Consider the following 15,634-nt stretch of genomic DNA (forward strand, 5'->3'; position numbering starts at 1 on the left):
GCATATTCTATTCAAAGTTGTAACCCCAGAGCTCAAAGGCCGGGCTGGCACCACCCGTCATAAAGATCACCTCTTACCGTGTTTAAAACCCCACTGTTCAACTAGGAGGGGACAGGGGCTGGTTTCTGCAGTACCTGTAATGTTCTATTTCTTGATCTGAGTGGTGGTTATACAGGTGTGTGAAAATTCAAGCTGTACACTTAGGATTTGACTGTCTTCTGTATGTATTTCTATTAAAATTATATTTTTAAGAACTCTATCACGGATGCGACTGTGATTCTTTAATATAACTTCTATTACCCGTTGCATGTTACATGTTCCTAACCCCTTTCTTGTCTTCCTAACACAGCTCAGTGGGAGCCATGCTACTTTACAGGTCTTGTCTTTCAGAAAAGAGTTCTATTTTCCTGCAGGAATTCTGCAGTGTTTCAAATCATGTTACCAAAACTTTGTCTGTCACCAGCTCCACCCCTTTTTGTGCCCGGGGCTCTGGCTGGCCTTGGCTGTAGCAAGCTCTCTATGCTTTGATAGCCCTGTACAATGCTGCTTGAACTCCATGCCACAAGGCAACACTGTAAAGAAGCTGAAAGCAGAGAGAATATCAACTATTGCAAGTGGAACACTTTACCTGCAGTTATTTGCAAGGATGCACAGTCTTTCCCTCACATTTCAGTAGGTACATGGTAATAATGATGGTCAGAGAGGCTATGGTATGTGTGGTAAATTTTACCTGGTTTCCATGATTAGATGGCTTGCCATTTATTATCCAGTGCCTCTTAAAAATAAGACACATACTCCTTTCCATTTCCCAAAACACACCCCTCACGTTCTACAAGATGTGATTAGGACAAAGGGCAGCATCCCAAGGATCTACAATTTTGTAAGGGTCAACAGTTTTGCACTGCTAAAGATGATGTGTATGAATGACACAAGTCTTTCTCTGGGTTAAGGCCTTACCTCATTCAACGCACACATCCGAGCAATGGAGCCAATGTTGTTGGTGATGGTGACCAGTGTGGCTCGGGCGAGGTCTTCCTTGCTGATGGAATCTCGCTTTTCCTTACTCATCATGTTGCCAAAGCTATGTTGGAAATATTAGCGAGAGTGTTCAAAATCATCCTCAGGCAGGTCCCACGCTTTCACCAATGTACTGTGGAAAGCCTTATGAATAACTGTTCAAGTTCAAATGACCTGATTTGGCTACCATGGTTTACAAGCAGACAGGATTACGATATGAATGGTTGGCTGCCCTTTTTTTTTTTTTTTTTAAATAGGGGCAAAGTAGCATGACTATTAATGGGAAAAAAAATTTTTTTTAATGCTCTCTAGATATATTGACAAGAATGGAACCGGGGAAACTGTTGCAGTTTTCCAGAACCTTCTTTCAAAGCTGCCCTATTTTAAGCACAAGCATCAAAGGCTAAACATCTCAGTGCTTTCTAAAGGGTGGGAGATCAAGTCTGAGCTCCAATAACCATAGATACTTGCACCAGGCTGGTGGGTTGACATTTTTAAAAATAACTAAGTGAATGGCCAGGGTGGAGAGGTTGCCTTGTTTAAACACTATGGCTCCTAGCTACTTCGTCTCTACCTTGATGCTACAGCGGATCCTTGAAGGCCAAATCGTTCATAGTCTCCTCCGTAAATGTCCTTCACCAGCTTATCAACATTGGTGCTGTCGCCTTTAGCTGCCATTTCCAGAGCTTCTTCAAAGGTCTCACAACCAGTCAGCAAGCAACATAGGCCTAGGAATGTTCCACCTCCAAGACTGAAGGAACAATAAGGTTTATTTTTAAATTTTACTTTAAGATATGCCCATCCGAGTCCCCAACTACAACAAGGTCACTAATACGGGTTAATAAAAACAGAAGAAAAACAAAGGGGCACTTGAATTTTGTGGAGGGTGCAAAATAGCTTGAGGGTAGATTGGATTAAAAAAAAAAAAAAAAGGGCAGAGGCTAAAAAGAAACACCAAGGAAAACTTGCCCCTGAATTGAAGAATAAAACCAGAGAAAGACTTTCACTGATTTCCGTTGTGAGACCTTCAGCTAGCCACTAACCTAAGAATCTCACTGAGTCTTCTCACCTATAAAATGGGGCGAATCAGGATCTCTCTTATGTAAGTGGTCTGAAAGCAGCAAATAACCAGAGAAATGACTGCTATGAAAAAAAAGTGTAGCTTCATACAAATACTTGGAAAAAGAAACCTTGTGTACACGAAGTTCACAAGTGCAGAGCCAGACTGACCTAGGGTTGTGAGGAAAAGCCTGCCCAGAAGCTGTTATCTTTTACCTTGACCTCTAGCAGACATAATCTCATTGAACCTTCTTAGAAATTTCTAAACGGAAACCACTGATGGCTCACATACTGGATTTTTTTCTGGTAGACTCTGGAAAAGGTTATTAATATTTTACTTACTACCCAGTAGTCAAAAATTGTAACAAAGGTCATAAAACAGTTTCAACGCTCAGCTATGTTTTAAAAGCTTTCAGTCGTTTTGGGGAAAAGTCTTCTAAAATAGTCCCTTTAGACAAAATTAGAAACTAATTATGGTAGTTGAGAATGAATTTAGTTGCGTCTTAATGTCAGTTACGTGACAGAAAGAGAAGCAAGCTTGGAGTGGAGCTATCACCAGTGACCTCCGGGCAGGGAAAGAGGCACTGACCCTGGCCTGGGTTTCACTCTACCACATAGATGAGCAAATGCAGAAGAGTCAATTGCTTATGTCAGTTTTGTCCTCAAGCTCCACGAGCTGCTAGCCCTGGGAAGCCCATGTGTGTTTGGGTACTGGCTTTTTAATTCTAAGAGAAAATTCAAGTGGAGGTGAAGGTTATTTTAAATTTAAATTTGAAGCAAGAAACTCTAGGGGAAACTCTATTTTCTGTCAATAACTGTCGACAAGAAGGTGCCAGATTATAGACAGGCACACAGTTCTTTAAGTTGTATCTAAAACAAAACTGTATGTGATATTTCTTAAATAGTGATTCTTACAAAAATACGTACTTGATTGAAACTATAGCTCCTTGTGGAAAATTATGTAGCTAGGCACCACCAGAGGCAGCTACCCACACTGAAGGTACAGTAGCAGGAGGAAATAAAGATCTCATGGACATCCCTGCCTTGGCAAGTCCGTCACAGTAGACATTTGGATTTCCTCTAAGAAAACTTATTTACATTTAACACGGTGTGGCACACACCTTGTCGGTTTCAGTCTGCCCTCCAAAGCTAGTATATTTTAGTGGGGACAATTTTTGGTTTGCGTGCCATCTGGATTTGTCTCTGTATGTTTTTAAGTCATTTCTCATGCTTCTAGCTGCTTTCATCCATGCTAATAACCTTTCTTTGAACATCAGGTATTCCTGTCAATCAAGGCAGTCAACAACCTACTCTCAATCTAGGCAACCGGAGACATTGGCGGACTTAGAAAGAAGGCAATTCGTCAACTGATGTGTTGGTATGAGTGGACACGGACGAGTGCTTTGTGTGGCTGGAAGATGACCCGTGGCTCCAGACAAAGCATCGGGGCTGCGTGGGGAAAGCGAGCATGCATGTGCGTCGCTGGCACGCTGCAGATGGGAGGAAAGGACGCACAGTCGCAGAAGAGCACTTTATTAATATCCTCAACCTGCTAACCAGGATTTAATCAAAGTGATTCTCTCGCTCATGATCAGGTACATCAGTTTGTTTCCATAGACACGGTAAGACCCTCAGCCAACTGGACACAAAAACATACTGCCAGGGAGCAGCTGTCGAATAGCATCATCATCATTTTTTTTTTTTTTTCCAAAAACCAACAACCTTGTAGTGAGGGATTTTAGGGAAAAGGAGAAGAAACCTTCAATTACTGAGGGCTCGTGCCCTTAAAATAGATTCCAGAACAATGAGATGAGCTGCGCTATTACTTTCACCTAAGTTCCAAAATTCTTTACATTCCCCTTTTAATAATCTGCACATTCCAACAATGTCAGCTGTAAAGTCCTCTTTTTTCTTTAGCTTCTACAATAAAATTGGAGTAGTGTCAATAGAACAAAAAGGGGGTCACTACCTCATCTAGGATGTTATAAAATTACACATAACATGAAACGAACCATTTAAAATCGTATGCTTAAGGGGCGCCTGGGTGGCTCAGTCAGTTTAGCGTCCGACTTTGGCTCAGGTCATGATCTCGCAGTTTGTGAGTTTGAGCCCCATGTCCGGCTCTGTGTTGATCGCTCAGAGCCTGGAGCCTGCTTCAGATTCTGTGTTTCCCTCTCTCTCTGCCCCTCCCCTCTCTCTGTCTCTCTGTCTCTCTCTCAAAAATAAATAAACATTAAAAAAATAATAAAGTACTATATGCTAACTAATTTGGATGTAAATTTAAAAAAATAAAAAATAAAATTAAAAAAAATAATAAAGTCATATGCTTAAAAGAAACTGATCTCCTGTAATGATGTGGCTTCCTAAAAATAAAAATGTTTGAGAAAATAGAGTATAACATAATCACAAAAAACCTGGAGTTATAGCCACCAGTTCACGATAGCAGTAGTAAACTTAAAGCTGAAGCCATTTGCTTAGATCAGTGATTCCCAAAGTGTGTTTTACAAACTGACGTTCGTTGCCGACCATAATAGTTTATTTATATCGGTGCTTTTGTAACTTGGAAGCCTTTGGCAGAACAACTCTGGTTGGCCAAGGAGGAGCTGCAGCCCACAGAACTGATGTTTCCTTTCCTTCCCCTACCTGTGGCAGCCCTCGAAAGGGCTCTCTATGAACCTTCAGTCGGCTATAGCATGTTTCCAAAACTACTGGTCGAAAAGCATTTGCAGAGTAACTTGGATATCCAGACAGGGTCTGTTGATGGTTGCAACACACCGGTCATTCATGGGCATTTACCAATAATGGGAATTCATGAGCATGATTACACATGTAATAGAAGCCAAACACCACAATTAGCTCATTAGCAGCTGTTCAAGAAGATGACCTAGATTCCTGGAACTTCCAAGTTTGAGAAAATAGAATTGTGATTGTGATGCATGAATTTGCTAAGTGTTAATCAACGAAATTATAAATATCTCTAACTGAGGAAAAGTGTTTATTTAGCTTGTTACCTTGGGACTAGCTCCTACCAATCAAGGACTCCTTCTGGGAAGAAGTCTGTAGTTTCTTCAAAACTGTACTTGTATTAGGAGATCACTCTCTAAGGTAAAACCAGCTTGGCCGAAATATTCATTTGTCTTTGACACTCCTGACAGTCCTAATACAGTCGTGGGACAGCTGTGATTCTTCTGTGAGCAAGGAAGCTTAGTTCTGTATGCTCACTGAGAAAATGTGTGCCAAGTAGCGATTAACATTCGATATTCTCAACACAAGCAGGATTCAGTCGGAGTGTGTGTGTGTGTGTGTGTGTGTGTGTGTGTGTATGTGTGTGTGTGTGTGTGTGTGTGTGTGTGCGCACGCACATGCCAGGGTTCCTCAACAGCAGTACTATTGACTTTTGGGGTTCAGTACCTTTTTGTTGTTGGGGGCTTCCCTGTGCTTTGTAGGATATTTAGCGGTGTCCCTAGCCTCTAGCCACTAGATGCCAGTCACACCCCACATCCGATTATGACAACCAAAAAAAAAAAATGTCTCCAGACATTGCCCAAGTCTTCTGGAGGACTAAATCTTCCCTTCCCCAGTGGTGAATCACACTGACTAATGCGGACCCATCACAGGGCAGAGAAATACGCCCGAAAAACAGTGCTCTTCTCCTAATGGGGAAGTAATAGTGGAGGATGTCAGCACTAGAAATGCCCATAGAAACGACCTAAGAAACAACCCCCTTTGTGGCACAAACAAGGGCACTGAGGCCCAGAGAAGTTCCACGATATCTTCATCTATTAACAACGACGGGTTTGATACCATGTCCAAAACCATGCATTCCACCTGGCACTGGTTCCTTAAGTTATTCCTCCAAAAACGGGTTCTGTGCTCCAATTGGTGGGAGAAACACTTCACACCGAATCCTTCACTTAGAAGTAAGAGAAACTTCCTAGATTTTGTTTACACTAGCATTTCTCAGAGATTTCTGACACTGGATTCTTTTGCCCCTGTTGAATCACTACGAACAGGAAGCTGGGCACAACTGCACTTGGGCGTGTGCGCGTGCTAAAAGCAAGGCACCCCACCCAAGTGCAGCTGCGGCACCGTCTTCCTGTCAGTTGCACTTGCAGAGTCCCTGTGCCCTGTGCCAACCATTCTGGCTTTCAGCTGGAACATTTAACTCAGGGTAAAAAAAAACATTTTTTGTAAACCCAGTTTGCTTTACTGGTTGCAGTGGTGATTTATTTCAAGCCACGCATCCTGTGCCAGGCACCAAGGAAATTCCAAGAGAAGGTTTCTTCCGAAGCCCTCTCTGACCATCCCAAGCATCCTTTCTTCTGAATTCTACTCTCTTATTGTCCCTGCCATTCATTTGGCACTTAACATGGACTGCCTTCTGTTTGGTGTGTGCTAATCCTTCCCTCCACCTGACCAGTTTCCAGCAGGGTAAGGACTGTGTTTTATTCACCTTTATATAAAGCATCCTTCTACTATTTTAACGTATCATGCAATAAATCCTTTCTGGTTGGCTGAGGAGCGTAAGATCCTTCTTTTAAAAATGTACTCAGTACAAAGAATCTTTTTACAAACTGGTCTTCAAGAGAGACGCCTGGATTTAAGTACAGAAAGGTTCTTCTAGTAGAAACCATGTTTACCTGGTCCCTGTAACTCTTTTATAGTTGTCCTTGGAGTACACTGCTAGGATGCTGACACCCGAGCCCATGTTCACCAGCAACATAGGGTATGGGTTATCAAGGCAGTACGGCTTTTTTTGACACAATTCAGGATTTGTGGGATTTTCAAAATAGTAACATTCTGGCTTGCCATTGAAGCCAATGGAGTCGACGTAAAGCAGGCCCTGAATCAGACAGTCCAGTTCATCCAGTTTATGGAGCTGCAGGTCAGCAATCTGAAAGAGAACAAAACCTCATGAGAGAGGCTATGACCACTTCCGGGGAAGCCCCGTAGGCTTTTAGCTGGACTTAAAAATGTGTTATTAACAGTAAAAGCATGACAATATTTTTGAAACACTGAGTTGTGAAATCTGGTTGTAATTAGTCATTCTGCCAGAGAAGCACCTTGGCCGGACATCGTGTCTGCCCAGAGTGGGAAATGAGGGACAGGAAATTGCCTGCTTGCCGGGAAAGCATCCAATAGCATGTGTCATGGGTTGAACTGGTGGGCCCTGAAAGGTATGTTCATGTCCTAATTTTTAGAGCCTGTGACTGTTACCTGATTTTGAAAAAGGGTCTTTGCAGATGTCATTCAGTTAAGGATCCTGAGATGAAGAGAACATCCTGTATTATCTGAGTGGACTCTAAGTCCACTGCCGAGTTTCCTTATGAGACACACAGTAAAGAGCTGATGGCCAGAGGAGAAGGCCAGGTGAAGACAGAGGCAGAGATTGGAGTACTGCACTACAGGCCAACAAACGCCAACAGCCACCAGAAGCTGGAAGAGGCAAGGAACAGAATCTGCCCGAGAGCCTCTAAGGGAAGTGTGGTCCTGCCATCACCTTGATTTGGGTCATGTGGCCTCCAGAACTATGACTGAATCCATTTCTGTTGTCTTAAGCCACTACGTTTGGGATAATTTGTTACAGCAGCCACAGGAAACGAACAGAGCGCATCGCTAAGACCGGGGCTCCCCTGCAGGGCAGAGAGTGAGAATGTTCTGAGAGCAGAGAGAATCCCACACTTCTTTGACACGATGAGGTCCTTAGGGAGGCACAGCGAGCCTAGGAGCTGGAGACAAACACCTTTGAGCCTTTGAAATCCAGGTCTCCTTTTCCCAGGCCTGGGCTTTGGAGTTTAGATAGACTTGGCTTTGAATTCTAGCTCTAACACTTAACTGAGGGATGTGGGGCAAGCTATTTAACTTGTCAAGCCTCAGGCTGCTTCTCTGTAAAATGGGGATGATATCCACTGTACAATGTTGTTGTAGAGATTTCATGATAATAATATATGTACAAAAGGCTCAAAAGATGTTGGCTATTTTATTAATAGTGGAGGTGGTCCTAAAGTGCCTTTTCATGCTCCTCTGAGACAAAAACTCCCATTCTCCCAGGTACAGGGGGAAAAAAGAAAATGGGAATGAGTTGGCTGTGGGGCAGGCTTAGGGGAGAATGGCTCCTTTGCATCCTCAAAAGTTTAATTCATGGCCCCCAAGAGTCATATTATTGCTGGTCCATATGTCTCGGTTGAGGATAATTTTGCATGGACAAAAAAAGAAAGAGAAAGAAAGAAAGAAAGAAAGAAAGAAAGAAAGAAAGAAAGAAAGGAAGAAAGAAAGAAAAAATCTAATAATCATCAACATGAGTTGAGGATCATTTCCTATGGACTAAAAAAAAAAGAAAAAAGAAAATCTAAAAATCATCAATATGACACTGAACTAGTGAAAGAAGATAATTTGTCAGGTCTAACTTAAATTAAAAAATATATATATCTTTGGGGGGCTGCCTGGATGGCTCAGTCGGTTGAGCGTCCAACTTCGGCTCAGGTCACAGATTCACGGACTTCACTGTCTTTCTCTCAAAAAGATCAAGAAATAAAGATTAAAAAAATCTTTAAGAAAATAATACCTAGTGTTTATTGTGTATTACATGCTAAGAACTTGTAGTAGATCATTTAATTCTCAGGGAACCCAAAAGTAGGTATTTTACCCTTTATGATTAAGGCTCCCAGAGCTTAAATAACTTTCCCTCAGTGATACAGCTAGCAAACAGCTCCCAGTGACTCCCTGTTCTTCTCTTGTCTCCACAACGCAAAGTACTTCTGGGATCTGGAAACAACCTATACAAGTGCTGTACTTAGATATTTTGCCAGAAAGCCATCATTTTCATTATAAAAGTTAGCAGCTGGAAGAAAACTTTTGACTTCATATCACCCATCTGGATTTTCCCATTCAAGAAAACCCACTAAATCTATATCTATAGAGCAGAATTAGTTTGAACAGGTTACCAGCAAGGCGGTACAAGTTTTCTTATACGAAGAATTGTTCTTTTTTTTTTTTTTTAATTTAAAGATCTAATTGGCTTTGTTCGATGATTCATGAATTGGGCAGCATATCATCCAACAAGTAGAAAGGAGGTCCCCAGAAACAATCATCCTAAATGACACTTGCTGATAAAGTAAACCTATCTCATACATGATTCCAAACATTTCCTTTTTTACCAAGTGAAAATTTGGGGTGTGATACAAGTAATCATATACGTTTTAAGGGGGTAATACTTTAGGTAGAAAACTACCTGGAGACCTGAAAAGATTGTATGACACATATGAAACCCCATGCTCTTCCGCTTAGAGCATTAACCACATCCGGACTTTGTTTATGGTTCATCAGGTGCCCCTGAGCACAGCGCTCAAAGGCCTGTCCCATCGTAATTGTTTAATAAACATTTTTTTCAATGGGACAGGGAAAGTTAGCGCTTCTTGGGTCAAACCAAACTGAAAAGTATCAATTTCATCAGCCAGTCTTGGGACCATAGGTTAACCTGCTTAAAAATTAATCAGAGGTCCATCAACCATATTGACAGCCATGCCCAGAGCCAACATCACAAACGTAGAGACACAGTGTGGCACGGCTTTTATGCTGTGGAAAAAGAAAAACCTCAAGGCAAATAAACTAAGCACATACAAACTTTGATCTGAAAGAAAACATTGTTATCTCATTTTTCCCATCAAAATCATTTTCGGGGCGCCTGGGTGGCTCAGTCGGTCAAGTGTCCAACTCTTGATTTCGGCTCAGGTCATGATTTCATGGTTTGTGGGTTTGAGCCCTGTGTCAGGCTCCTCGCTGACAGTGCTGAGCCTGCTTGGGGTTCTTTCTCCCCCTCTCCTTCTGCCCCCCACCTCCCACCACTCCTTCTCTCTCTCTCTCTCAAAATAAATAAATAAACACTAAAAAGTTTTTCAAATAAAGTCCTAGCAGCGAATAAACATCTCTGCTATACATTTTACTGAGGGGTGGATATTTCCAAAGCCCAGGTCATGCATCCCCAAACTGGGAAACAGAAATTAGTCATTTTCGGAGACCTGTAGAGACCTCCCTCAAAAGTCTTCACCATCCAGGAAAAAGTCCAGGCTCCCAAGTGTTAAGCAATGGGCCAAATCCTTACTTGGATATTCAAACAGACCAACTGAAATTCAGAACAAGATGGGAATTACTCCCCAGACTTTCTACTTTGTAAATACAACTATATTAACTTTGTGGAAAGCCTAAAACAGCACGTTCAGGTCCTAGCTATGGAAAACCACTCATTCTCCAAAAAACACATTTAGTTTCTTTTATATCGGGGGTAACAAGTGCAAATACCTACAGGAGACAGTAAGAAAACATGAAGAGTGAAGCCCTTGAGTGGATGTAAAGTAACAGGATGATGGGGATTGTTGCACACAGGACAATATACACCTATTTACAATTCGCCTGCAGCCCATTGTTGCCCTATGGTAAAGGGGGCTCGGTGTAATAAATTATCTGACAGCGAATTAACTTTTTAAAAATATTGCAGGCCAACCAAACATTTCTGTGGGCTGATTCTGACTTCTATCCTACTAACTTTATATGTATTCTAATGCTCATCTCTATAATGGGTCTTAAATGATGATAGATCTGAAACATCAGATCCAGCAAACACGCAGATGAAGCTATAACTAATGTGAACATCACCTTGTAACCGAGGTGTGCTGGTAAATGTTTAACAACCAGCTCTCTGGGAGCAAAAGCCCTGTTTTATAGCATTTACCAATTTCTGTGGCATAATCGCCCCCACAATGGCTAATTTCAAGCTCCAAACATGATGTCACTAACACAGAGTTGAGAAGACATGCACACAATGAGCTCTCCTAAGCCTGTAGGAACTGGCCCCAGCACCCCACTGCTTGTAAGTCTCCTCACCACTTTCAGAAAGTATGGCTTCTGCCAATTCCTAAATAATTAAGCTTAAACTACTCCCCAAATATAAAAGCAACAAACCTAAGCTTGTCCTAAGACTCAAACTCTGTGTAAATAATGGAAGCTAGTAAAAAATTGTATGATCTCATCTGTAGGACTTGAGGCAGGGAAGCTATTATTATTATTATTATTATTATTATTATTATTACTACTCATTTTGCAGATGAAACGCATCACCAGGGGTCAGCTGTTAAGTGACCTATCCCGGATCCCAAGGCTAGCAAGTAGGGGAAGAGGTAGAGTAGAAAAAACTTTCAAACTTACAACTATGATGAACTCACATTGTTTGCCCAGTACTAAAGTCACCCGAGCAAGCGTACGGGTGTGGTGGGATTCTCAAACTATAGGACCCATCAGAATCACCAGGAGGGTTTGTTGAAACACAGACCATTGGGCTCCACTCCCAGGGATTCTGACTGTATTTCTAACAATATCCCAGGTGATGTTGATGCTGCTGGGCCTTGGACCACACAGTATTAGGAGCTGAAGAGCTGGGATGAGTCCATGACCCCAGAACAGTGAGTACAGGTGTTCAATAAGGTCACATACTCTCCCTAATAGCACCTGCCCTATCTAACTCATAGAGCTATTATCTTCAAGAATCAAATGAGGGGCACCTGGGTGGCTCAGTTGGTTGAGCATCTGCCTCTTGATTTCAGCTCAGGTCATGATCCCAGGGTCGTGGGCGTGAGCCCTGCGTGGGGCTCTGCACTAAGCATGGAGCCTGCTTGAGATTCTCTCTCTCTCTCTCTCTCTCTCTCTCTCTCTCTCTCTCTCTCTCAAAAAAAAAAAAAAGAATCAAATGAGACACCTGTGTTAAAATGTTTTGGCTACTATAAAGAACTATACACATGGGTTCTAATTATGTGAGAAATAAAATAATTTGGGACTTCTTCTCTTGAGTTGAAATGCACTGTTCCACTATTGGAAACACTATTTCCACAATGAAGATCCTAATTTGTAGAGGGAGTTCTATGATACCTCTATGCTAATATTAGAAAAAATGTGGGTCCTAAATACAAGGCATGCTCAGGATACAATTAGGTGAAAGGTTCTCCTTATGTGCTTCAGCCCAGTCTGTCAAAAATAACTAAATAAGGAGTTAAATAGATAAATCTGGTAAAAAACAAAAAACAAAAAACAAAAAAACCCAAAAACATCCCAAGAGGTTCCATATCCACTCCTATGGGGTTATTTGATGGACCTGCCCCAAACCAGCTATATTACTCCCCTTGAGAGTTGAGAAATAAGTCACCAAATTGTATTTTAGACATGAATAAAATACACATCTGGATGATACCCTACACTTCCCAAGGGTGCTTTTGAGGACACTGGTTCCATAAAACATATTGGAAGATGCAGAAACCACCACCGGCAGAAACGAAGAATAATTTGCATATAAAAGGGTTGATTCTGAATTACAAATTTCACCCTGGGCTCTTTTTTCTTCTCAAAGAAGACCTAGGAGACCCGAGACAGATGAATTTCAAACATGTTCTGTGAGTAAGAAATATAACAAAACCTCCAAGATGGCTTCTTCCTCCCTGCACCCAATAATAAAGAGGCCATAGCGTCAAGCCAGTCACAAGTGGAAAATGACATTGTCTACCAAACCTTATGCTGCTGCAATATCACGAATCAGTCCCTGGATTAATAGGAACCAAGCTAATAAATGTGTTTGAATGATCCACTTAGATTTAGATTTTCACATTTCCACAATTGTCCTCCCTCTTCCTGATAATTTTTCCACTAATTATTATTTTTTTTTTACTGTTCACTTATTTTTGAGAGAGAGAGAGAGACAGAGCATGAGTGGAGAAGGGGCAGAGAGAGAGGGAGACACAGAATCTGAAGGAGGCTCCAGGTCCTGAGCTGTCAGCACAGAGCCCAACACAGGGCTCGAACTTGTGAACCATGGGCTCGGAGTTGAAGTTGGACACTTAACCAACTGAGCCACCCTGGTGCCCCTCTAGTGAGCTCTTCAAAAGAAAACTCACAGAATAGAGACAGGGGGTAGCCAAGTCTTCTCCTTGAAGATCACTTTCTTCAATGGTGGGATTCCTCACTGGCTTATCAATTTTTAGACCATTTGTAGTTAGATTAAGTTTTTCTTCTGCGTTCCATTTTGGTGTATCATTAACTCAGAAGGCTAACTTCTGAGTGTCAGAAGTTTATTTGTGACAGTGACCCTAAAATGTTAAAAGGAGAAGAAAGGAAAAAAGGAAAGAAGAGAGAAAAGAAAGAAGGGGGAAAAAAAAGGAAGAAAGAATTGCAGCTTTGTTCAGTTGAAAGTATTCTACGCGGGGGTCTAACTTAATGCTTGTCTCATGGTGTATAGCTCTTTCTTGTACATTCTAAATTGGATGAAGGCTAGTTGATATTATTTAAGGATTTAAGTATATTTACTATAAATGAAAAAGATATAGTCATTAGATATAACAATTGCTGACTATTCAGGGTCTGCTGAACATCTTTCAGTTAGCTCTAACTACTCAGGCTTTAAAAACACACTTCTGCAAAGCTGTATTATACCCCAATCAGTAATTTTATACAATAACAATGACAGGACTTTATAGTGTGTATGTATGTGTGTGTGTATATGTATATATATACACACACATACATATATATATATACACACATATATCTCGATATATATATCTTGATATATATATCTTGAGATATATATATACTGCCTTATGTTGTCAGATTCCTTAGTATATATATTGATCATTTACAACCAACCACGTAAGCACCTTCAATTTTCTACTCTGGAAAAGGGAAGAGACAAAAGCTTGCATTTAGCACACCTAAGGGTCTTAGTACTTACTGTTCCCTCTGCCTAAAATACCCTTCCCCAGATACTGGTCTGAGGTGTTTCATTACTTCTTTTGGTTCCCGCACCAATGTTACCTCATCACACTAAAATCTCCCAACACTCCCTATCTCCTTTACTCTGCTTTTTTCCTCCCTCCATAATATACATACATATACGTGTGTGTGTGTGTGTGCGCGCGCGCGTGTGTGTGTAGTGGCGGTACATTCTATATTCACTTGCTTATTTAATTACTGACCATCTCCCCACACTGTAAGGTAGCTCCTCAAGGGCAGGGGCTTTGTTTTGTTCCCAACAGTACTTGACGCCCAGAAGGAGCACAATACATACTTGTGTACTGTGGACAGAGGATGGTAAGACCTATTCATCCTCACAAACTTTGGAAGGATAGGGGCACATAACTCAGCACCCTGGCAAACAGGCTATGGGAAGCGATGAATTCTGTCTTCGCTTTGGCTGAGACCGAGCATGGAAACAGAAGGCAACCCATTTACTTTTTTATGGATGTATGCCCCCAGCTGTCCAGGCTGTTTGGCAAATACTCCAGACTTGCTCCCTGCTCCAGTCTATTCATTAGGCTCTAACAGCCTGCCTGAAGGAGCAGCGTCTTCTTTACTCTGGTGGTAATAAGGTATGACCTTGCTTAGTTCAGAACCTTGAGAAACACACTTGCCCACAGCTAACATATATTGAGTAACTTTCTCTCAGAATGTACACTACCCAGAAGGAGGAACGGAGGCATTGAGGGATGTTGCATAAATGCTCTAGGTCACCTTGCTTCCCTTTAAGCTCCCTAGTGGAGGTGTTCAGATAGGCTGACACAAGGAAGCTCCTAGCACTAGGGCTGGCTCAGCATTTTCTCCTGAATCAGAATTGAGCTGACACCCTAGTGCTTACAAGGGGACACTACCACAGTCTCTTCGTTTTAAAAAACGTTTTTAAGTTTGGTTATTTATTTTGAGAGAGAGACAGAGAGAGTGAGCAGGAGAGGGACAGAGAGAGGGAGAGAGAGAATCCCAAGAAGACTCTGCTCTGTCAGCATGGAGCCTGACATGGGGCTCGAACTCATCAATGTGAGATCACAACCTGAGCCAAACCCAAGAGTGGGACGCTTAACTGACTGAGCCACCCAGGTGCCCACTACTGAAGCCTCTTAATCTCTCTTTAGCTTTAGTTTCCTTATCCATGTAGGCCACGAATGCTATACTTTCTGGTCTCCGAAGGTGACTTCAGGCTCTGATGTCCTAGAACTCCTCCCTCTTCTCTTCATTTTCCTGCCACTTTTTTACAGATGACGAAGCTAAAAAGGGATATGTCTTGCTCGAAGTCACCCAGCTAGTTACATGCAGAGACAACACTAAAATTCAGGTTCAATGCTTTTCCAATGATGAATTCAAATTTAATTTTCATGCCCCTGGATCTCAGCCTTTTCAGTTTCCAAACTCTTTGATCATTGGGTCCCTTTGGTGGGAAAGAGATGCCATGAATCATTTAGGTAAGTGGCAGCACCAAATTCTACTGCTAGATCGGGAAAGGGGACACAGAAGAAAGAGCCAAAAGCTGATATCATCAGTCTCACTTAGGATACTGTGCTAGGACTCCAATGCCAGCATTCCTGGAAACTGTGTTGTACAATTAGTGGGATAAATGATGTTACTTTCGATGATGCAAATAAAATTTGCATTTATAGCTTTATTAAATGCCATGAATAATATATTGATTCATTAATTTTCACTAATGACAGACGTTGTGGCAAGACCGGATTTACACTAGTTCCAATGACAG

The 15,634-nt window shown here is 41.7% G+C and overlaps 1 protein-coding gene across 6 annotated transcripts in view; it reads right to left on the minus strand.

Moving 5' to 3' along the window:
• PANK1 (pantothenate kinase 1) overlaps positions 1-15,634 on the minus strand; it is a 101,235-nt gene that overhangs the window by 8,937 nt on the left and 76,664 nt on the right. For all 6 annotated transcript variants that reach the window (XM_053207651.1, XM_015069061.3, XM_027062603.2 and 3 more), the window contains 3 exons: positions 6,717-6,970; positions 1,592-1,768; positions 958-1,081 (listed from right to left, as the gene is read on the minus strand). In XM_053207651.1, the coding sequence (XP_053063626.1) occupies positions 958-1,081; positions 1,592-1,768; positions 6,717-6,970 (555 nt within the window). The remainder of the gene's footprint in view (positions 1-957; positions 1,082-1,591; positions 1,769-6,716; positions 6,971-15,634) is intronic.

This window comes from Acinonyx jubatus, chromosome D2 (genome assembly GCF_027475565.1).
Source record: "Acinonyx jubatus isolate Ajub_Pintada_27869175 chromosome D2, VMU_Ajub_asm_v1.0, whole genome shotgun sequence".
Classification (NCBI taxonomy): Eukaryota; Metazoa; Chordata; class Mammalia; order Carnivora; family Felidae; genus Acinonyx; species Acinonyx jubatus.